The 25,147-nt window shown below is 41.7% G+C and overlaps 1 protein-coding gene and 3 pseudogenes across 2 annotated transcripts; 3 read left to right on the top strand and 1 right to left on the bottom strand.

The window, feature by feature from the left end:
* The first annotated feature begins 4,383 nt into the window (after positions 1–4,383).
* Positions 4,384–6,911, top strand: LOC127777305 (abscisic acid receptor PYL3-like; annotated as a pseudogene).
* Positions 6,912–9,189: 2,278 nt separating this feature from the next.
* On the top strand, positions 9,190–12,275 carry LOC127777306 (abscisic acid receptor PYL3-like; annotated as a pseudogene).
* Positions 12,276–18,003: 5,728 nt separating this feature from the next.
* LOC127777885 (uncharacterized) lies at positions 18,004–19,565 on the top strand (annotated as a pseudogene).
* A 318-nt stretch (positions 19,566–19,883) lies between these two features.
* On the bottom strand, positions 19,884–23,788 carry LOC127777318 (transcription factor SPEECHLESS-like). Of its 2 annotated transcripts, none has more exons than XM_052303893.1 (3): positions 23,177–23,788; positions 21,724–22,344; positions 19,884–20,238 (listed from the first exon to the last, which is right to left on the bottom strand). In XM_052303893.1, the coding sequence occupies exons 1-3, from the start codon at positions 23,678–23,680 to the stop codon at positions 20,158–20,160; spliced, it is 1,206 nt and encodes a 401-aa protein (XP_052159853.1). In that variant the 5' UTR covers positions 23,681–23,788; the 3' UTR covers positions 19,884–20,157. The 2 variants fall into 2 exon arrangements, with proteins under 2 accessions (XP_052159853.1, XP_052159854.1); XM_052303894.1 differs by having other exon boundaries at positions 19,884–20,223.
* Between the last annotated feature and the right edge of the window lie 1,359 nt (positions 23,789–25,147).

Raw genomic sequence — 25,147 nt, 5'->3', positions numbered from 1 at the left:
TCATAATTGATTTTGTATTTCTGATCCTCTTCCAACTTGGTTTGCAGTTCTTCAGGGCCCATACTTGAATCCTTCCTAAGGATATGCATGGCCTTGGAAGCAACCCAGTCGCTGGTTGGTGTGGTAGTCTTCCTTCTGCCGCCAGATGTACACGTGTGGTTGTTAATAAACTTTGTTACTTGCAAAAAGAAATCAAATAAAACATGGCATTAGAGAAATTTTTTTTAAATAACATACAAACAAAAATATTAATGACATCCGCTAAAAAGTACCATTGTGGTCCACTCGTCAGCCTGTTTACGCCCATTAACATGCCAAGGACAATCAATTGCCCCTTTGCATCCTCCTACAAATCTAGTACGATGTCTCGCCTTTACCCAAAGTTTGAACTCCCCATTGATGGCAAACTGTCTAACCGCCAACGTAAAGACCTTCATGTTGGGATACATAGTACCTTTCACCAAGGATGAGTTATTCGCGTCATACACCATCATCCTTTCTCCCGCAACCTTGGAGTATCAACCACACCCTCATTTTCATCATCATTAGCATTTTTAGCACCATTGGCATCGGTACCTCTAGCCTGATCATCATTTTCAGTTGTAGCCTGAGCCACCGCTCGTGCATACTCGGCGGCTTCATCCTCATCCCTCAAACCCAAAAATCACGTGCAACAGGTCCCCATCCACGATTTTTAATCTTCCTACGACATCTAGTGATTCATCGATATGTAGGTTTTCCCAATCAACAATCGGTGGTTGTGGTTGTGGCTGTGGTTCTGGGTGTAGTTATCCTCCTTGAGTAGGAGGAGAACTACTACCCCTAGCAGGTTCATAAACAGGGGATTGTACAACTACTAAACGACTCTCAGGCTCCTCGAGCCTAGAGAAAACAAAACAAATGATTGCAAATAGTCAGATCTGTATATCCCTTACTCCCATGACATGAAAGAGAGAGAGAGAGAGAGAGAAGTGCATACCTTCCAACAAAATCTAGCCAAGTGGAGTCATCCATGGAGCCAAACCCTAACCACACAAACAAATTCAGTGAGTGCCAAATGGGCACTGAGGTCGGTTATAGATGAATGGGGGATGCTAACCTGGGGCCTGGGGTACCACTATTTGCCAGCTCCATTGCGTCCGCAGATGTCGACACAGATTGTCGCCGTTTGGGTTGAGTGGGCAGCTGATAAACCCTGAGTTTCACTCGATACGCTCAAGGTTGTTGTTTTGTCCGATCTTTCGGTGAGTTGAGATAACTACGATTTAGAAGAAACATTGATGATCCGATTACAACCGTACTAGACGTTGTTGTGTTGCGCCTTAGCGATCGATGCACCTCTCCGTGGGTTGTTGATCTTCCCGATGCAAATCAACCTTATTCCTGCAAGCAAATCGAAGAAACAAGCAAGAATAAGATAAAAGTAATCTGAATTGCAAATAGGAATTCAATACAAATGATAAGTTGGGGTTCCGAAGAACAAGCAGACGGGCGGTCTAGCTGACACGCGCACTGCAAGCAAATAGCAATGGCTAAACTTTAATCTAATAGAACCCGAGAAACCCTGAAGGTGTACCTAATTATTTAAGGAGGTGGGAGGACGACCTAGGGATCTCTAGGGTCGTGCTCCACCTTTTTGGGGCACACCCCACATGGGCCCCACTTGGGCCGGGGTCCAAAACGAAGTTTCAGGCCCATAGGCCGATTATAGGTGATGCAACATCTTGTTTCTATGATTGCAGCCAAACGATATGGAATTCGGAGATGAGGCTGGATCCATTGGAAAGAGGACTCTGAGAGCTTTCCATCAAGTACTCACGGGTTGAAAACAAAGGTCGTATACAGATTTGGCGGCCATTTGAAGTCAGCAGTGTAGCAGGTTGCCGAATCGGATTCCAGCACTTGGAGGACTTGATTTTGATATCTTCTTGTTCATCCATGATGTGAGCAACGATTATATCCATAGTAGCCATGGTCACATCAGCAGCGGTGACACGAATGAAGGGATGGCAGCGGCATGAATTGAGGGATGGCGGTGACGTGGTAGGTAGAAGTGGAGGCAGATTAGGTAGATGAGGGTCGGTGCCAGTGCCACGGCCGGCACCTGTGCGAAGGAAGGGTTGAGTGGGCAGCGGCGGCATGAATAGATGGATGGCAGCAGCGTGAGTGGAGTGAGGGAAGGCGGAGGCGGGGGAGGAGGGAGGGGAGGCAGAGCAGGTGGGGGAGGGGCAGGGGTCGGCGCCGGAGCCGACGACGGGGTCGTGCCTCCCGGAACTGGTGCGCAATTTGGAGAAGTGATTTGCTGGGCGTGGGAAAAAGGATAAGAAAGAGAGGGGAAGGGGTATTTTGGTCTAGAGAAAAAAACTAAAATAGAGCAAAAACATTTGTATTAACCAAAAAGAACAAAAATGGCATTTTGGTCAACACCCTCAGTTTAGGATGGCATTGTAGCGAATCAGTTTGAAGCGATGACATTCTAGCGAAACCACTTTTTTTGCGATGATGTAATCCCAAATTTCTCCATGACAGTAGTGGTGGGTGGTGGCACATTCACCACTCACCACAACCATTGGGTTTTTTTAAAGGAGTGTAGATAATAATTAATTGCGCATGAATTAATTAACTAATAAATCTATTCTGGTTGTTATGAAATTGAGGAGGATGCCACTGAGAGCGTCTAGGGCTGCGTTCGGCAGCCAAGGTTGGCAACTAATCACTTCTGCACGAAAAACAGAACGGTCTATTAGCGCGTGATTAATTAAGTATTACCTATTTTTTTTTCAAAAATGGATCAATATGATTTTTTAAGAAACTTTCGTATACATTTTTTTTAAAAAACACACCGTTTAATAGTTTGAAAAGCGTGCACGTGGAAAAAAAGGGGAGTGAGTTGGGAACCATGGGTACCGAACTCAGCCTAGGTATAGCCATTGTACCAAACAATGTCTAGACTAGGACTCCGATCGATACAAAAGAAAAACGATGTGCCACTGGGTACATGTTACAAACATCTAATATAAAGTCCGTATTGATCTTTACCTTTTTAGAGAAAGAGAAATAATGCCATATAGCATGTGAAGAAGCTATAGTTCAGTTTTGAATGTAGCCTGTACTGACTGCCTCCCTACCTAGAATTCAAGTTTGAAGTGAAGTGTTGTTCATCCTTGTGCAGGGCATGCTAGAACCCTTGACACTTTGTACAAGGTGAAGACAAGAGAGGGTTGGAGCATATTAAAGAAAAAAGGTAAGTGGTTCCTGTGGTACTTGGCGCTAAAAAGTATGAGCATGAGATAGACTCGCATATATCTCTCAACCTTTGCAACCCTTAAAAAAATAAAAGAAATACTTCTAAGTTTGCTTTTCGTCATGTTAGAGGCAAAAAAATGGTTTTCTACTTTATGCTTCAAGCCTCCAAAATCTTAAACTTGGATTGGATTGAAACCTAAGAAAAAAAAGAAGTCCCATATTTGCAATGGTCACACTTGATTCGAAGTATATATATAAAAAATCTTATGTTCTCCTATCTCACATGGCTTTAGGTGCATATAAAACAGTAAAAATTGATGAAATATTTGACAAGTTAGAATGCAACAAAAACAAAATTGGATTTTCATCGAGAACAATTATAAACTATGCATGATTCTTGCACACCATTCCGATCTAGAAACAAGTTGTTATTAAGAAGGCTCTAGGATGACTGAACTAATTTTGGGCTGTTAGCCTGTTATGCTAAGAACCAGTTAGGAACTCAATAATTTCATTGGAATTTTTTTAACAGATGGTGGGCATTATATCAGGGAAATTAATTTAATCAGACGAAGTATTGCAATGAAATAAAATTCTTGTTTTCGAAATGCTGTTAATAATATCAATTTTACCATTTTGAGTTTTGAGACCAAACTAACAAAAGATATGGTCGTGTCCTAGGAAAAAAAAATCAAAATGATTGCAATAAACAGCCTGGGATGGCATGTGACTGCCAACAGTTTGGTCAATTATGTATTTTTTTTATAACAAAAGTGTGCAAAACATATTCAGTTTTTGTACACAGACACATTTGGTTAATTAAATGCCTTGCACACTTCCATGAACCCGTCCGACTAGCTTTCTTCCCCCACCGCCTCACATAAGTACATCACCATGATCAAGCTCATGACCTTCCAGCAGCTATCGTGGAGGCTTCAAGACAAGCCATGCCACAGTTTGCTTCACACAATGACGAAGCAGATCACCGAAAGGGTTATGTTGCTTGTCATATATATACCACCCTTGTGCTTGCTCGCCTGTTCCATTCCACCTCAACAGATTGGATTCAAGAGCTAGCAGTCATCATCTTCCCCTCCTTCCTAGTTGGTGTTGCTGTGTTTCTACTGCCTACCGGAGATGAACGGCTGTACTGGTGGTGCTGGAGGAGTGGCAGCAGGGAGGCTCCCGGCGGTGAGCCTCCAGCAGGCACAGTGGAAGCTGGTAGATGAGCGATGTGAGCTCCGGGAGGAGGAGGTGGAGTACGTGCGATGGTTCCACCGCTATGAGCTCGTTGCAACCGGTGCAACTCCTTCGTTGCCAAGCACATCAGGGTGCCCCTCTAAACTGTAAGTAGTGATAATAATAACAAGCATCATCTCGTTTTTTTGATCATGTAGTTATATATATATATATATATATTTATTTATTGATTATGATATGGAATTAATGCATGCCATGTGCTATATGTGGATTTTTTCTTCAATCATTAGGTTTTTAACTATTTTGTATTTGTAATTATATTGGGATTGGGGTTGCGCTACCCTAATAGGGATAGGGATTCTATTGTTAACTATTTTGGGTGGTCGATATATGTGATTTCATTGCACGATTCAGTTTAGGAGAATAATTATACTTCACATATAGTTTGATAATGCCTGAATTTTAGCCCTGTAGATTTTGAGTTTGCGGATTACCATGCTAAAATACTATCTTATGAAAATTGTCTATATGCTCCCTCCTGTTACGAATAAGCGACCTTTGGGATAGTGACACGGTCACCAAGACAATTGTATGATTACTAATTACTAGTGTAATATGTATGGAAAATGTAGGAAGGTTATAATATTCTGATACTATTTTTAAAGAATATCAGTACATACCAAATTTAAAAGTTGAATTTGAAATACTCAAAGTGATATTGTTGGTATAATTCTAAACATGTTGATTACAGGCATTTCAGAACATCAGCTAATTGTGACTGGTCGGAGTATATGTACTTATATTATGCTAGGATAATAAATATGTATTGTAATTAGAGTTATATAAGATTACATATGGATATAAACTTTTAGTTGTTAGCACCTGTGTAAGTGTATATCCTATATACAACATATATTTTTTTGAAGTAATAGTGTTGATCTAAAATGCCAACCAAAAACAAATCATATTTCATCTTGATTAAGTTGATGAATGGTTTTCAATCTGTTGTCCGCAACACACTTCCATACAGAAATGTTTTAGTCCTTCATAATTTGGCGTAGTGAATCTTCCATGTTTGTCTTTATATATAATTCAAAATAAAGGGATCCTTTAAAAAAAACCTTAATGAATTCAATGTGGTAAGTGCACAATGCAGATTGATGTTCAAATTGTATTTATAATGTCAATACACGTTTAACTGTATTAATATATGCTTGAATTGGTACCAATAATTGTTTTTAGAATTACATAAAGTATTATCACTTGGCAGTAGGATTGGTTCTCAATACTTCTTTCAAATATTTAATATAATTTCAGAGAACATTATGTACATGTTTATTTCAATACCCCACACTCGCACGTGTGTGTGCGCGCACACACACAAACATTTGGACATGCAGCTTGTGTGTTGCATCTAACATAGACTTTGGGGTTTTCCCTCCAAAAATGATTTACTTTGAAGCTAGCTAATTCTCCTTTGCCATACATGTGAAAACCTCTCAAACTAATTTTTTTTTGCAACTTCTGTGAAAACTAACTGATGATACTAGTTATGTTTTTTTTATACTCTTCAATCTCATCATTATTATATAGGTTTGGTCAATTGTGAGGAGGTTTGATCCGCCACAACTTTTCAAACCTTTTGTGAGAAATTGTGTAATGTGAGGAAACATTGAGACCAAAAGTGTTAGGGAGGTTGGCGTCAAATAGAGAGTAGCTTAAATGGAACTCGCACAAGAGGACTGCCCTAATAAAATAACTTAATACTGTTCAAAGTGGGCTCCCATCCACAAGGAGCATTGAAAGGTTAGGGTTCCCTGATGATAATGATCACACCCTCCGTGTCAAGTTTATTGGTGGTGATCACATGCTAAAGGTACAATTCAATATTTATCACCATTCCAAGATTTTCCTGTGTTTTGTTATTGCTATCAAGCCAATAAATTTGATACACAATATAGATATTTTTATTTGAGATAATGGAAATATATAGCTTTTTATGGATAAATAAATAACTGTAATATTCTATATGTGCCTTGGCACCATATCCTTACTTACCACTAGAAAACCGGGTCATACCATACTTGTCCATAATGTCTCACTGAAATGTGGGCCTTAGACCTGCATGTTGTTTAGAGAATGGCATCAAATAAGGAAACATTTCAACTTTAGGGGCAAAAATAATGATTTTATCATTTTTTATTTTTGCATGTATTTTGTTGAAGATCTTTATTTGTAGTGGTCCTGACAGTCGATTTTTTTGTTATTATTCCAGGACTACTCATCCACCTTGATTATCCACTTGGAGGTCATCGATGGCCAGCTAGTAACACTAGTGATTGAGTCATTTGTGGTGGACATTCTAGAGGGGAACACCAAAGATGAAATATGCTATTTTATCGAGAACTTGCTCAAGTTTAACCTAAGGACCCTCCGTGTCTGAGGAGAGCCTAGCCGGTCCTTGATCTCACATTCCTTCTTTGGTGATTGTTGGATTAATCGAGATATCAAATTGGTAGAACTTGTTAAAACTCCGAGAAACAATGCAGCTCTTTGATCAACACTGATTACTAAAGCTTCTTCTAAAGAATTTAGTTACCAGTGCAATCATAGCACTCACTTTAGTTTACTACATATACATATCCAACTTTCATGTTTATTTCGCTTTGGTGTTTGAAATGTTGAACTAAAATGAAATTACAATATTTTGAAGGATTGTTGCCGGACTTCATGTGCATTCATGTGTCTTACACTTGGCTATTTAAATAATGTACCCATAGATGCATGTCCCTCTTATCACCGAGTTCCATAACTTCTTTGAATTCAATATAAACACTTATTTGATTTATTGTCTTAACCATGGCACAATATGTCAAAATGCACCACGCACATTGTATTAACTACCAACACTACTTTGTGCTTAGAAGAAAAATAGATCGTGGCATCATATTTCAAGAATAAAAAGAAAACTTGAATATAAGCATGTAGTACCCGATAGTGTGGAGATCTTGTCCTGTGGACACCGAAGAGGACGGTCCTCATCTACGTGCTCGTCCTACCTCTACCTCTTCATCAAAGACCCAACAGTCAGGGTGCTTTCCACAAAGCTAGGGCATCCAATGGCCTCTGCCTCCTCACCGTGAGATCTGGCAGTCCCATGATGAGGGGCATTACATGTGGGTCTCAGAGCCATCGCCATCATGCACCATCACTGGTGATTTTTTTTGGTTTATAATAATTAATTACGCCTGAATTAAATAACTAATAAATCAGTTGTTATGAAATTGGGGAGGGTGTTGCTGAGAGCGTCTAGGTATGGACATGATAGCAAACTGGGACACTGATCGGTATGAAAGAAAAACGACGTGCTACTTGGTACATGTTGCAAACGTCCCAATATAAAGTCAATATTGATCTTTACCTTTTTAGAGAAAGAGAAATGATCTGATAATGTCATGTAGAATGATAAGCAATTTTTCAGTTTTGTACGTAGCCTGCTCTAGCTGCCTGCACACCTAGGATTCAAGTTTGAACCGAAATGTCGTTCATCCTTGTGCAATGCACGCTAGAACCCTTGACACTTTGTACAAGGTGAAGACAAGAGGGGGTTGCAGCATATTTAGGAAAAAAAGTAAGTGGTTCCTGTGGTACTTGGTGCTAAAAAGGTATGAGCATGAGGTAGATTCACATATATCACGCAACCTTTGCAACCTTAAAAATAAAAGAAATATTTCTTAGTTTGCTTTTCATCATTTTAGAGGCAAAAAAGCTTTTCTACTTTGTGCTCCAAACACCCAACAACTGAACCTTGGATTGGATTCAAACCTAACAAAAAAGAAGTCCCATGTTTGCAATGGTCAAACTCGATTCGAAGTAGCAAAAAAGTAATCTTATGTTCTCCTATCTCACATGGCTTTAGGTGCATATCAAAACTAATGAAATATTTGACCAGTTGGAATGCAAGAAAAAACAACATTGGATTTTCACCGAGGATAATTATAAACTATTTTTAACTCTTGCAAGTTCTTATTAAGGAAGGATCTAGGATAATTTAACTCGTTTTTGGCTAGTTAACCATGTTATGCTAAAAACCAGTTAGGAACATACTAATTTCATTGGAATTTTCTTTTAGGGATTTTTCCTTCAACATACTAATTGCATTTTATTAGACGCAGTATTGAGTTCAAATGAAATTGTTGCATTCAAAATGGTGTTAATAATACCAATTTAACCGTTGTAAGTTTTTGGAGACTAAATGAACAAAAGATATGGTCGTATCCTAGGAAAAAAAAACTACCAATATGATTACAACAAGCAGCCCGGGATGGCATGGGACAGCCAACAGTTTGATCAATTATATATTATTTTAGAAAACAAAAGCGTGCAAGACACATTCACTTTCTACACACAGACACATTTGGTTAATTACATACCTTGTACACTTCAATGAACCTGGCCGGTTAGCTTTCTTCCCCCGCCACCTCACGTAAGTACATCACCATGATCAAGCTCATGACTTTCCGGTTGCTATCACCGAGGCTTCAAGACAAGGCAAGCACATAGTTTGCCTTACACAATGACGAAGCAGATCACCGAAGGTCTATGCTGCTGGTCATTATATATACCACTCTTGTGCTTTCTCCCCTCTTCCATTCCACCTCAACAGACCTGATTTAAGAGCTAGCAGCCAATCTCTTCCCCTTCTCTTCGCTGGTGTCACTGTGTTTCTACTGCCTACCGGAGATGAACAGTGGCGCTGGTGGTGCTGGGGGAGCAGCAGTAGGGAGGATGCCGGCGGGTAGCCTCCAGTGGGCACAGTGGAGGCTAGTGGATGAGCGGTGTGAACTCCGGGAGAAGGAGATGGAGTACATGCAACCAGTGCAACTCCTTCATTGCGAAGCACGTTAGGGCGCCCCTCCAAAATGTAAGCAGTGATAATAATAGCAAGCATCATCTCATTTTTTTTGAACCATTATTAGGTCATTATCTATTTTTTTTAATTATATTGGGATTGGGGTTGTACTATCCATTGATGGAGTTAGATTTTATTGTTAATTGTTTTAGATGGTCGATATATATGATTTTATCACTTGATTGAATTTAGGAAAATAATTATAATTCACATATGGTTTGATAATGCCTGAATTTTAGCCTTGTAGATTTTCAGTTTGCGGGTTAGCATGCCAGAATACCATCTTTTGAGAATTGTTCATATGCTCTCTCCTGTAACAAATAAGCCACCTTTGGGATAGTGACATTGTCACCAAGACAATTGTTTTTTTTATTGAAACGAACACTACTGGATTTACCCTGCAGTTATGATTCTATAAATAGAAGAAAAAAAACTTTATGTTACAAAGTAAAATGAGAAAAAGAACTATACTGATTGTAACCAGTCTAAAAAGATTACTTTTAGATTCATTCATCCTGCAAGTATTTAAGAAAACTTCCTTTTTAAAACTTGCTAGCTATCTGCCCATATTTGCAGGATTTTTCTAAAAAAAAAAATCTGGGAATTCTACTGCTTCCGAATATGCCAACTGGCTATGATTAATATGTCCATGAACCCTTCCATCCGGAACTGTATCCGTGCAAGAAAATTGTAGGAAGGTATAATATTATGAAACTATTTTTAAAGAATATCTACCCATACCAAATTTAAAAGTTGAATTCAAAATTCTCAAGGTGATGTTGTTGGTCAAATTTTAAACGTGTTGATTACAGGCATTCCAGAACATCACTTATTTTTTACCAGTGGGAGAACATCACTTATTTTTGACCAGTGGGAGTATGTAAGATTACATATGGATGTAAATATTTAGTTGTTAGCACCTTAGTAAGTGTATCTCCTATATACAACATATATTTGATTTTTAAAACAGTAATGTTGATCTAAAATGCCAAAAAAAAATCATAATTCATCTTGCTTAAGTTGAATTGTTTTCTATATGTTGTCCACAACGCACTTCCAAAAAAAATGTCCTTCATAAACAGATGTAGTGAGTCTTCCATGTTTCTCTTTATATATAATTTGAAAGAAAGGGATCCATCAAACATACCTTAATGAATTCAATGTGGTAAGTGTACAATGCACGTTGATGTTCAAATTGTATATACTACGTTAATATACATATAACTGTATTTCAGCTATGTTTGAATTGATACCAAAAGTAAAGTTGTTTTTGGAATCGCATGAAGTATTATCACTTAGCATTAGGATTGGTTTTCAATATTTATTTCAATTATTTGACATAATTTTAGAGCACATTATGTACTTGTTTATTTCAATACCCTACACACACGCACACACATGCACACACACAAGCACACACAAGCACACATACGCACACGCACACGCACACACACATGCACATGCACGCATACAGTTTTGGATATGTAGATTATGTGTTGCATCTAACGTAGACTTTGGGTTTTTCCCTCTGAAAAGGGTTTACTTTGAAGCTAACTAATTCTCCTTTGCCATAGATGTGAAAACCACGCACTCATACTAATCCTGTCTTACTATAAAGTTATTCCCCACTAACTCCTTAAGCTTAACATGCAAAGATGCCACATCATCATCCACTAATTAACAAGATGTCACATCATCATCCACTAACAATCATCACATTTAAACATCATGCAAACATGCTATATCTTTATAGTTTTTATAATTTAAGAGCTTTTCAAATACAAACATGTTAAATTATCATCCAACATAATTCACATAATGTTTCAATGTATATCTTCATGCAAAGATACCACATTATCATCCACTAATTAACAAGATGCCATATCATCATCCACTAACAATCATCACAATTAAACATCATGCAAACATGCTATATCTTTATAGTTTTTATAATTTAAGAACTTTTCAAACACAAACATGTTAAATTATCATCCAACATAATTCACATAATGTTTCAATGTATATCTTCATACTAAATTCCCGCAACAATGCGCGGGGTTTCACCTAGTTTCTTTGTAACTTCTGTGAAAACTACTGATATGATACTAGTTACATTTTTATTTGATACCCTTCAATCTCTTCATTATTATACAGGTTTGGTCACTGGTGAGGAGGTTTGATCAGCCACAAATTTACAAACCTTTTGTGAGAAAGTGTGTAATGCGCGGAAATGTTGAGACCGGAAGTGTTAGGGAGATCATTGTTCAAAGTGGGCTCCCAGCCACAAGGAGCATTGAAAGGTTAGAGTTCCTTGATGATAATGAACACATCCTCCGTGTCAAGTTTATTGGTGGCGATCATATGTTGAAGGTACAATTCAATATTTATAATCATTCCAAGATTGTCCTTTGTTTTGTTATTGCTATCAAGCCAATATGTGAAACACACAATATAGACATTTTTCGAGATAATGGAACAATATATGTACCTAATTATGGAGAAAGAAATAACTGTAATATTCTATAAATACCTTCGCACCATATCCTTACTGGCCGCTAGAAATCCATGCCATACCTTACTTGTCCCTATTGTCTCACAGAAATGTGGGCCTTAGACCCACATGTTGAGGGAATGGAAGCAAATAAGAAAACATGTCAACTTTGGCAGCAGAATCAATGATTTTACAATTTTCTCAAAGTTGCATGTATTTCCAAAGATCTTTATTTGTAGTGGTACTAACCATCGTTCTTTTTTTTATTATGCCAGAACTATTCATCCACCTTGACTATGCACTCTGAGGTCATAGACGGCCAACCAGGAACAGTTGTTATTGAGTCATTTGTGGTGGATATTCCAGAGGAGAATACCAAAGAAGACATATGCTATTTCGTTGAGAACTTGCTCAGGTGTAACCTAAGGACCCTCGCTGATGTGTCTGAGGAGAGCCTTGCCAGTCCTTGTTAAAACTCCAAGAAACAATGGATCTCCTTGATCGGCGCTGATTACTAAAGCTTCTTCTAAAGAATTTAGTTATCAGTACAATCATAGGGCTCACTTCAGTTTACTACATATACATATCCAACTTTCTGATTTAATTCGCTCTAGTGTTTGAAAAATGTTAAACTGAAATGAATTTATAATATTATGAAGGATTGTCGTCGGACTTCATGTGCATTCATATGTCTTACTCTTGTGTTTCCAAATAATGTCCCGATAGATGCATGTCCCTCTCATTATCGTGTTCTATTACTTCTTTGAATTCAAGACAAACACTTATCCCATCTTCTTATATAGTTGATACCACTACAACATTAACTCCTATAAAGCAAGCATCAGGTGAAGCCACGTCATCAGTTCTTTACAGCTGTCGGATCAACATTTCAACAGCTAACCCAGTGCAAATTGCTGTCTACTCCTGCTGGTCAGGCCCAGCTCCTCAGCCCAAATTGCTCTTTGTTTAGCTGACCTCGGCCCATTCTCATACGGTGATGGAAAGCTTCCCCGCCGCCTCGCATCCGCATATGTTCGACATCCAGAGCACTAACACAAGTCGACTGTTCAAATCCACGGCAACACGAGGAAGGAACCGAAGGGACATGGCAGTGGCTCCGTTTCCGCTTCAGCTTTTGCATCCGATTCATCTTTAGATTCTGCCATAATAGCTGTCGGGCAAAGTAACTGTGCACCAGAAATCACCGCCATGAATGGGGGAGTCTCAATACAACCATGGTTAATCCTCCTAGCCTTTTTCAGTTCACCTTCCAATCAAACGAACCCTGACTCCCTGAGGGACATGCACCCAGGGAGCTGGTTTCAGATCCTCTTGGTTCTTGCCATGTTCACTTGCTCGAAGGGTAGTGTCCTACCTCCATCGGAGAAGGTGAATGTCTGATTGCCGCGCGGAAGCAATAGTGGGCATGGGCAGGAAGCAGAGCGGAGGTGGCATGCTATGGCAGTATGGCATATGGGCGACTGGCTTCTCACCACTGCCAGAAAATAACGAATCAAGAGCGAGCTTTGTAGCCTTTCAACAATCTGACTATTGCAGCTTTCCAGGTAGAGGAGACATACTATGGGCGATTCTCTTCGGTCTTGCTCCAACTATTGCAGTCTTGCAGCCTCGGTGAGCTTTCCAGGCTTTCAAAGAAGATCTGAAGTCCAATATATTTCTTCCATTCTTCGTGAGTATTCTTCTCCCATTCATTTTGTTCATCTTCTATCTGCATAGTTTGTTGATTGCAACAATTATCATTTTACTTGGTTAAATAATAGATCTGTTAATCCCTTTATGTCTTGAACCACATTGAACAAAATGTAAGCTCTGTTTCAATGCATGATGCCATTCACTGAAACAACAATGTGGTTCACTGAAGAAATAGCACTGAGAAGTAAACGTTTCATGCGGGAACAAATTAGCAAGATCAAGGTGAGTGTTTTTCTTAAATATTTATTTTGATCATGAATGGTTTAACAAACCAGTTGGTAGAGGCCCAGAGATGCCTTGACTCAGCATCAGTATGGTTGTGCTATATAAAGATGTTGTCCGTATTCTCTCATCTTTTGTATAATCCACTTCTTTTAGACATTTGGTGGAGGCAAACAGATTGCAGCTTAATATTTCTTTCTATTTTTAGTTATCTACTGACGTACGTTCTCAATCATTCAATACTGTTGGCACATCTACAGGCATGGTTCTACATGAGTTAGCTAACATGAAAAAAAAAGGAAAAATTGATCTAGATCGGTAGAGCAATGAGTGTTTTTGCAGAAAATGAGGAAGAGATTTACTGCATTGGAAAGCATAATTTGGTACCGAACGCTTTACGCCATATGATGTCCAAAAACAAAAGGACAGAGTCTCTACTCATTGTTGTCCAACCAGGTATCTATATTTCCCAACCGGCACCCAGGAGGCGGCACTGATTACCCAGGGTCAAAGGTGCTAGTTCCAAAACTGGCACCTTTGAGGCGTCCATGAGAAAAAAAAAAAAGGCTCGATTCATCGAGTCGATGCATTGAGCGGTCCAGCCGATCCCATCTAATACCCAAATCCCAAAATTTCCTCAAATCCATGAACACAAGCTAGTCAATAATCCTCAAAAAACAACACATCAACATCACATTCATCAAGAGCACAACAAGAACGAACACATCAAGAATCGGATGGAGGAGGAGGGCGCCACTTCCTTCACCACCACTGCCACTGCCGCCACTGATGTCTCCACTGCCACTGCCGCCACTGATGTCTCCACTGCCACCACCGTTGTTGGATGGAGAGGAGGAGGGCACCGCTGCCTTCTCTACCGCTGCCGCTACCACGGGAAGCCACCGTCGCCACCTCCTGGGCCGTCGGACCATTGCCGCCTCCCCTCCTGCTGCCGAGCCGTTGCCGGGCCGCCGCCGCCACCTCCCCTCCCGCCAGATCTAGTGGAGGGGAGGGCGCCGCCGTCGGGCCATTGGATCACCGCTGTCTCCCCTCCCGTCACCGACCCGCTGCCGCCGCATCCCCTTCCGCCGTCGGGCTGTCGACGCCACCTCCCCTCCCGCCAGATCTGGCAGAGGGGAGGGCACCACCGCCACCTCCCGGTCCGTCGGACCACTGCCGCCTCCCCTCCTGCCACCGAGCCGCTGCCGCCGCTGCATCCCCTCCCACCGCCGCACACTGTAGCGGCCGCTGCCTCCAGGTCGTCGCCGAGAGGGAGAGAGAGAGAGAGAGGGAGTGGATAAGATGTGGGGAGGAGAGGAGGGGATAAGATGTGGAGCAGTGGAGGTCGGTTCGGCTCGGCTCGGCTCAAATTTAGGGGGTGTCGGTTTTTAATTAACCGATACATTGAACATATTAAATGTTTGTCGGTTATTATTTAGAACCGGCACTTATAATTGTTTCTTTATCATCTCATCATCATCTTCTTCATCAGACTGATCCCCTATTTATACACTCAATAAGCACATTAGTCCCCTAATCGTTTGTCATCAATTAGCAAAAATCCAGTAGGGGCCTAGGTGCTCTTTCCGTGCCCTTGGTAGATGTTCTCACGAAATCAACCAACCAGCTCGAGATATAAATTGAGCTACTCTTCCCTGAATTTAATCGTTCTTTCAAACTAAAAAGGCTTGAAGATGACGACGATATAGAAGACATGACTCTCAGACTTTGCAAACCATCGGATTGACATGGTACATTAATCTCATAATTTTCATTTATATTTTTTTGAATTGTATTAAAACTAATAGTAATTTAATTTCTAATGTGTAGGGTGAAACTTCTAAGGTGCTAACGAAAAGCTAGCTTGCAATACATCTTACTTCATGCAATGAATGAGCTTGGGCTACACATTCACTCCACCTAGGCCTATTTGGTTCAACTACTTCAAACATACTAGTCCTACATCTATTTTTTTTTCAAAGCAACATCTATACTAATATAAAAAGGAGTTGCCCCCCTCCAATCCTACTAGCCAAATCATCTCATCTAATCTCATCCGTCCATTCAACATCTCATCTAATCTCTTCCGTCCATCCACCATCTCATCTCATCTAATTTGCCAATCCCACTTATTCCACCTCCCATCGTGCGAGATAACTCCGCCCTGGCGCACGCGATGACTCTGCCCCCGAGCGCGCAATGACAACGCCACGCCAATCCCCGTCGCCTCCTCGCTCTTCCTCTCAGCCGCGCAAATCCCCGCCCCCTCACTCGCTCCGCTTGATTCCCCCCCGCGGCCGCCACAGTCCACAGTCCTCAGCGGTGTGGCGCAGCGGTATCCGGCGAAGTCCAATAGACGTGCAGGCGCCGCCGCTCGTTTCTGACTGAGGCGATGCGAATCGGCGAGCGAGCTCTCCGGCTCGACGTGGTCACGAACTCACGAAGACAGCAGCGGCTCTCGATCTGGCAACATGCAGCAACGGCGTTCTACCGCCCGTTGGCTTGAACAGCGGCGGATGCACTCGCCGGCGCATTGCATCGACGACAACGGCAGTCCAAGCTGTGGGGATCTCACATGCATCTTGCTGTTTCATTCTCCTGTGTTCCCTTTCTTGCTCTGCTACTCCATTGAGGTGTAGGTCAATTTTTCCCAATTTTGAAGTTTAAATTCAAATTTTGCTTGAAAATTTCGTACGAAATTTCTGAAAAAAACCCCGAAATTTCGGTAATTTCGTAATTTCGCTGACCCCCGAAATTTTTCCTCTTTCCGATAGATCAAACCCTGGTCATGCCTCCATCGTCGGACCATCTCACTCACTGTCGTGCCTCCTCGCGACTCCTCGCCGCATGCCACCGCATCGTGCCCCTGAAGGCGCCGTGGTGGTTGCCCCTTCCGCCGGAGTCCTACCCGGGGCTGCCCCTGCACCGCTAGACCAGCGCCACCGCAGTCCCATGCAACTCAGTTTCTCACGTTCAATGAGTGGATGACCAGTGATAATAACATGGTACATTTGTATATATATGTTTTTCCAATGTTTCTTGATTCATTATTTAGTTTATTTGCTTGATTGAGCAGCTTCTTCAAGTAATTAGTCATATGTTGACTCGGTTTGATTGAGATAGATGATGCATTATCAGTTTTTGACCATCCAAAATTCTCTTTAGTGATTAGGATGCTTCAGTCTTCTGTTCTATCGACAAGATAAGTGTGTGAGGGCATGTTTAAGAAGCTTCTATTCAGTTCATCAAATTGGCTTCCAAAATATTAGGCACACCAATTGATGATAAGAGGAGCTCAGATTCTTCATTATTTTTGCAGACTAAGGATGCAAAAGAATTGTGCCCAACATAATTTTGCTTTGTATAAACCCTTCTGAATAAGTAATAATAAATCTGAAAACAAATGTGAAAGAGTGCATGAGATTTGACTATTTTCTTTTTTACTCATTTTATTGGCTACATGGATTTCATGTGCACCCTTACTATTTTCTTGATGCATTAATGTTGTGAGTCGTAAGTTGTATGCCCTCAGCTATATCAGTTTCAAACCATGAATTCATTGCTTCATTAGCTTAATTGTTCTGTAAAAAGATTTTTAAGAAAAAAATGGATCTGAACTTTATTGGTGAGATAAATGGCTGTAGCTCTACTAATAGATACTTAGTACTAGGGTGATCAATGAAAAGAAATGATAATTAGTTCTCCCGTAATTGTTCAACCAAACATTCATCCGCGACTTTCACATTGTTTTAGACTGAGAAACTGCAGGTTACTGCCCCATAGTCTGCTTAACTGTAAACTGTGACCTTTCATTGTTTTAGGCAGTGATTGAAATTATTTTCAGCACTGAAGTCTGTGATCAACTAACCAATTCTTCATAGTTCATAGGCATAAAGAAAAGAGGTTGCCCCATGATCAGCTGAGAAAGTATAGAGATTCAGTTCAGGGGAGGCAAAATAGGAGGAAAATAATTTGTACCTATAGGCATGTTTTAAAAATGTTGCTGTCCAGAGAGGACACATCTATACTAATATAAAAAGCAGGAGTTGTACCTTTGCAATCGGATGGTCAAATCACTGATTCCCGCTAAGTCATCCATCGTGCAACGCAGTAATCCAGCGCGCGCATTCACCGCCCCATCCCCACCGACGTACATTCATCACGCGCTTCCGTTTGCCCACCCACGCGGCTGCACCTAACCTCCTCAAACGACGCCGAGATGCCCTCCTCTCTGCCCCTCCCCCGTCAATCACGCTCGGCCGGCATTACTCCCTGCCGCGCTTTGTGGCTTCGTTCCACATCTCCCGGACCTTCCATCCGCAGCCTGACGACCAGCCCTTTTAGACGTGAGCTGCATGCTGCAGCTGCTCCAACGCTGCCCTGGCCTGATATCCACCTCCGGGCAATGCCCTTGCCCTTGTTGCCACCGGCCCGCCGCCATCGCCGACATCCATGCATGGAACCATCTCAGCCCCAGCCCCAGCCCAGCCCCAGTTGCTCCTGTCGCTGTTGCAACCAAATCGGACTCCAGTACTCCAGCGGCTCTGCCTTGCTGCGCTGCCCGGCTGTACAGAACTCCTGTCCTACGCTCTGCGTGGTTTGATTTGTCGCTCCAACGACCTCCTCCAATGTGCGGCTGATGCTGCTGCATCGAGGAGGGAGGCGGCAGGCGGCGTGAGCTCCATACCCAAGGGTGGGGCTGTAGCGAGGAGGAAGACGATGTGCGACATCACAAACTTGAGGCGCACATCAGCGGCCGTGGAGCAAGGCGGGACGGTCTGTGCCGTGGATGCGGGCATGGAAGGAATCACGCGGCTGGTCAAGGATCTCATCTCTCTCTAATCTTCTCAATCCCTATGACTGCTTCTATTAATTTTAGAGTTGGACCTGTTTGCTAAACGGTGATGTATTTTTCTGTATTTTGTGCCAATTCCTGAAGAACTTGGAACTTATGAGGCTCCTTGAGGAGAGGGAGTACGTCCCTCATACCACCTTATTCTTGTATGAATTCATCTCTTTTGTTAGAGGCTCTTATGCATCTGATTAGCCACATTATCGTTTTTCGTGAAGCTAAAGCACATCAGCTTGCTTGCTCGAGAGCTATTAGCACAGCAAAAATATCACAATCAGAGGTTTCAAGATGCCCCTGTAGTGGCTGGAACTGGTCACAGGTGGTAAGATTAATTATTTTCAGTTGTGATTTGCCATCTTCAGATTACCATGCTTTTTGTGATAAATCAATCTTCAATGGTATTATAATTTTTTTTCTACTCTTCCGTCAATAAAAACGGTGGCACACGTTTGGTGGAGCTGTATAAGTGCATGTGCTCATACTTCATACCGTCACAAGGGGCACATTGCAGAGAAAAAAGAAACAGATTTCAGTATCAATTGGCATGTGAAATAGATTTTAGATATATAGGAGGAGATCATTCCGTGAAAAATAACCCGAGATTTTTTTATTATAGCTCATAAACATGAGCTTGTGACTTGGCAGATGTTATGCATATTCTGAGTATGTAGGCTTGGCGGTTGTGGGTTTGACGCTGTTATTCCTGTAGGTTGATGGTCAGCATTCTCAATTCTATATGTATGAGTTGTATGTGTCGTGCTATGCATACTTACTCTCAGTAGCTCTGTACTCTGATGGCAGATTATTTTCAATAGCAGCAAAAAATATGTTTGATTGTAGACAACAATTTTTTGGTTTTATTCAAATTGGTCACTACGTGCATTGCACGTGCAGGATTACTAGTCAATTCACAATCTTCGGAGATGTAATGGATCAGTATGTTGGAGTAAAAGAAAGTGCTTACATGCATGCATTAACTATACTACATAGATCATCTTTGGAGTTGACATCTAGATAGAAATTACACTTTATATCGATATTTGTCAATATATATTTTGTTTCTAATTGTTTGTATGGTGTATGTCTATGATCGCCTTGCAAATAATACTACCTCTTTATCTATGTGAATTTGTAATGTATTGATGTCTCTATATGCTGATAAAAAAATATACTAGTTTCGTATGAGCATGCATTGCTTCATAGCTGCTGAGCTACACGTGACAAATGTTGACATAATATTGAATCCGATAGTCCTATATATGTAGAAAAATCAATTTGCACGAGAATTAACAAAAAGACAAAAATAAATGCAAAATTAGCACGTGCATGATGAGCACTAGAGGCAAATCTGAATTGAAACTAAATTGAATTTCATCTCGCAAATGCAGACACACTCGTACACAGAGAGCCCAACACGTATTGTCGACTCTAGTGCTCCCTTGGCTGTTCGCTCTGTTTCTGCTGCATGCTATACTTAATTAATTTCAGCTTCAACAGTTGGTCGGTCGAAACATGCATGAGTCATGTGAACGTTTGCTGAATCACCTGTACCAACTCTTCAGCGCTGAGCTCGCACTCAATTCCAATCTGCCCAAAGATATACTAGAAAAATGTAAGCACAGTGAAGATTTTATAATTTACCAAAATATTAAATCATAGGAATGTTAATTTCATCTTATAAACTAAAACTTATCACATAGCATTCCATATATAGTTTCTTCACAGAAAGGAAGTGCTTTCATGCATCAACCCAAGAGCAAAACAATTACAATCTAATGGTCCAAAAACTAAATAAGATGACGTGAAAGCGTGACAACATTGCACTAAATGGAAACTGACATATATATGTTTACATGATTTACATAGGTCATATTTAATTGATGCATGATGTTATGGCCCTATTTATGAAAATAAACTAAAATTCAGCCCAGTATAATCTAATTAAATAGGATGGAAGCGAAGAAACCCGAGGAATTTTTGTAAGAATGTCTATATAGGAAAAATATATAGGAGAAATATGCAGCGGAAACCTGAAAACTACCGTAGGATAAAAAATGTTACGTGTAAGATTTGTCAATGTCACGATAAACTTTCAACTCGAAGATGCCACGAATTTTAGTATTAAATTTGTTTCCAATACAAGTGTACCAATATATTATACCATGAATTAATGTATGTTACCAATTGGCACCCATCCTGAAGAACTGTGAAAATGCAGATATACCACCATGTAACAGTGAAGGCATGCAGTGAAGTACCAGTACACTGTCTGGTCTCTGATATATATACTATACTACCATACAGATGTCCGGGCAGAACATAGACATTTGTATACCCTACCACATTTATGAGCAGTGCAGCTTCATTGCTTCAACATGCTTGGGCAGTACTAGCTGTTAAGCTAGCCATACATGCACTTCATGGGAAACTCACATGAAACAAATGCATTTCTTTTGATACGGCACTGTACCCTAAACAGTTTCCTTTCAAATGTTCCATTCACATTTACTGTGTCCTCCACATGGCCTCAAGCAGTGCACTCATCTATGAGATCTTTTGTTCATGTGTACATATCAACAATCTTAGTGACAATAATATGGTTAATTATATGAAGGCTTCTGTTAATTATAAATGGTAGAGCTGAAAATGTTGCAACGATTACACTTCCGACTTTTGATTTTCTTTTCTAAATGAAATGCAGAGCTCGTACCTTTATTTAAAAAAAATACTAATTATGAGAAAAATTTGTTAAACATTAATTCAGTTTTAATTTTTTTAAATAATTGTGATTAGGACACATACTCTCTCCATTTTAAAAAATCTAGCAACTTTCAGTTTACTATTAGAACTTTGACCACTAATTACTCTTAAATTGTTAGATTAAAGTGATCAAAAGTTTCACACTTAATAACCCTTATAGTGTTTGTAAATATTTTGCAAAGAAGACAATTTTTCAAAATTTTAAAAAATAAATAGTGCACGTATCCGGTGTCAATCATTTAAAAATGAAGGGGGTAATAATAATCACATAATGAGCGCAAGAGCTGAAATAGCTGTGCCATGCAGTAGCAGACTAGCAGTACACACCTTGACAGTGAAGGAGTTGACGGCGGTGCCATCGACGGTGCTGATCTTGGCGTGAAGAATCTCCAGCGATCGGCCCTCCAGGGCGGCGATGATCTTCACCGCCTGCCCCGGCGACCGCTGCGACACCGTCTTCAGCACCAGGTTCGCGCCGGCGAACTCCACCTTCACGTCAGGGAGGAGGAGGCCGCCGCCCAGCGCCTGCCTGCTGGCGTACGCCGACAGCTCGGCGGCGATGGCGTCCAGCGACGGCGCCGCCGTCTCGTGGTGGGTCGGCGTCATCGCCGGGGACGCGTAGTTGGAGCCGGACGCCGGGGGCGGCGGCGGCGGCAGCCGGAGGAGCCTGTAGGGGCTACCGGGCGTCGGCGGCGTCCTGGGGCTGATCGGCACGGCGAGCCGCGGGCTGAGCGGCGGCGTGGACTTGAGCAGCTGCGGCGGCAGCCTGGGGCTGAGCGGCGGTGGGCGCGGGCTGCAGCACGACGCCGCCACCGTCGCCGGCGGCCGTGGGCTGAGCACCTGGTCGGTGTAGACCTTGCGCTGCTTCTTGGCCTCCAGCGAGTGCAGCACTTGCTGCAGCTCCTTGATGTAGTCCACCACTCCTCCTATGATGGATGCCTGGTCTCCCTGATCAATTCAAAATTTCAAATTAATACATGTCAAACATAACTATATATATGTATATTATTTCAGAGAAACAAATAGTGTAACTTGGTCTAACATAACTATATATATGTATATTATCTCAGAGTAGTTATCTATTGCACCAAATAAATAAATAGAGCCTAAGATGTTAACTATATATATATGCATGGTTGCATTATATTCCAGCGCTGGCAAGGCAAAAAAAACATGCTATCTATAGGAGTGTTAGTTTCAATTGAGATTTTCTCTACTTGAGTATATGCATTCGTAGAATCCCTGCTCCTTGCCTGTACAGCTGATTGAATTAAAGTCTAAACTGAGAATTTTCACGGAGTAGGTCGGTCCATATACCATATGCATTGATGCATGAGACAGTATTGGTAGTACTGTCGTACTACGTTACGTAGGACCGGATGCCTGTGCCAATAAGTCATGTGATATGATCGACTAGCTAGCAGATAGATGGCATAGTGCGTGTAGGATCATAAATGATTGATACCCAATCCATGGAGACTAGTTGGAGAATCTAACTTGTTCGTGCACCAATCACATTAGCTAGCTAGATATTACATACTTTCTCAATCTAAAAAAATGAACTTCTGACTAGAAGTAAACTATGCTATTCCAAAAGTTCCTACTCAGGCTATATATTATATACTTTCTTTGTCGTGAAAAAAATAGCTTCTAATTAAAAGTAACCGTAGGCTATGTCCAGATTCATAGCAAGAAAGTTTGTATACATTGATTTTTTAAGACACATGGGGTAGATCACTTATAGTTAGAGGCTTATATCGATGTGTACAGACGATCTTACCCGCTTGACGTAGAAGCATGGCATGAGGGAGCGAAGCACGGCGAGGTTCTCGTTCATCTGCTTCCTCCGGTTGCGCTCCACGGCGATGTGCGCCGTCTTGGGCGTCGTCGCCGCCGCCACGTCCGTCGTCGAAGACTCCGGCGAGCAGCACTTGTGCCTCTTCTGCGGCGAACCGTCGTCGTCGTCTCCGTCGCCGTCACGGTCCGCCACCTCCTCCTCCCGCCGCTTGTTATTGGTGGCTGGCACGGTCTTCGCGGCGGCAGGTTCCGGCAGCTGCTGATGATTCTGCCCACCAACAACGCCGGAGATGCAGGCAGCGGCGGCAATAGGACTACCTAACGTCGTCGTGGTCGCGGGGGCGCCGCCGGCGACGACGTTGGCGCAGTCCTCCCACGTCTCGAGGATGGTGAAGAGGTCGTCGGCGTCGGCGTCGGCGTGGTGGGGGATGAACTCGCCGCCGTCGCTGTCCACCAAGAGGAGCTGATCACACAGCGCGTCTCCCATGGATGATGGATGAGTCTAGCTACGGTCACCAAGGGAATGTTGCTTTTGGTGGCTTAATTTGTTTCAAGCTCGATCGATCTGATGGTGGTTTGAGGTCGACCGTTGTTTGATGACAAGCGCAGGGTGGTATGTACGTAGTCGAAGGCGAGGTGACATAAATATAGGAAACGGCGTTGAGGTACGGTAGAAGGAGGGAGGAGAGCCAGAGTGTGTGGGCCCACCATCTATGGTTTGGCCATGCATGCATACTTTGCTGCCTGCTGGGCACGATTGAATCGGAGCCGAATGCTACTGCCCGCCGATCGATCGATCCGTCAAATAAGGAGCCTTTCCTCATCTAAACCTTGCCACAAATACAGAAATCGTCAACAATACCAGTTGGAAAGGCATATCAGTGCCGGTTTCCTAACCGACACTACAGCTAATTAGGCACTGATGAAGGGGTTGTCGGTACCCATTTTAAAACCGACATTGATGTGTTCCCTCGAATAAATAAAAACATAGAGGATGGCTTGAATCAAGTCGATGCTTCAAGCGGCTCTCTAAAATTCACAACCCAGCACATCGATGCCCTCCTATTCCGCATCCACAATACAAATCAACAAGAACGCAAGAGCATCCGTGTATATTCCATTATCTAAAAAAAAGAGCAACCGCACACATGCATCAAGGCATCATTGCAATATTCAGACTGGAATATATGAGGAAACCCACCGTTGATGATGTTCAACATATCATAGAGATGCATGAAGACTGCGGGTTCCTAGGAATGTTGGGAAGTGTTGATTATATGCACTAGAAGAAGTGGAAGAAGTGCTCAAACAGTTAGAAAGCAATGTACACACATGGAGACTATGGTGCAGCAACAATCATCGTGAGGCAGTGGCATCCTGTGACCGGTAGATTTGGCATTGTTTGTTCGGTGTAGCAGGATCAAATGATGAGATCAGTGTTTTGAACCAATCCCATACATTCACTTATTAACTCATGGGTATATCGATAAGGATGCGGTACACAGTGGAAATTAATATAATTTGGGATACTATACGCCAATGGAATCTATCTAGAATGGGCAACCCTTGTTCAGTCGATCTGGCATCGTCAATTGGAGAAGGAAAAAATGTTTCCTCTTCATCAAGAATCAACGAGAAAAGATGTTGAATGTGCATTTGGTATATTTAATAGCTTGTTTCGAGGTGGTCACTACTCTTACTCACTTATGGGAGCAATCGGGCATTATCAATATAATGACGAGATGTATTATAAAACACAATATGATTGTGAAGGATGAATGTCACCTAGGGCCTATGGACGCACATGAGTTTGAGCAGGGGCGGAGCTAGCACAAAATAAAGGGGGTTCCACTTGCTTGCTTTACTCTGATTTGAATTAAATTTAGCTTGATATGGGTGCCTAACTTTGAACTAACAGAGTATATATATGGTGAAAATAGACAAACTATAGCTA

This window comes from Oryza glaberrima, chromosome 6, assembly GCF_000147395.1.
Source record: "Oryza glaberrima chromosome 6, OglaRS2, whole genome shotgun sequence".
Taxonomy (NCBI): Eukaryota; Viridiplantae; Streptophyta; class Magnoliopsida; order Poales; family Poaceae; genus Oryza; species Oryza glaberrima.
This window is presented reverse-complemented; position numbering and strand designations above follow the sequence as displayed.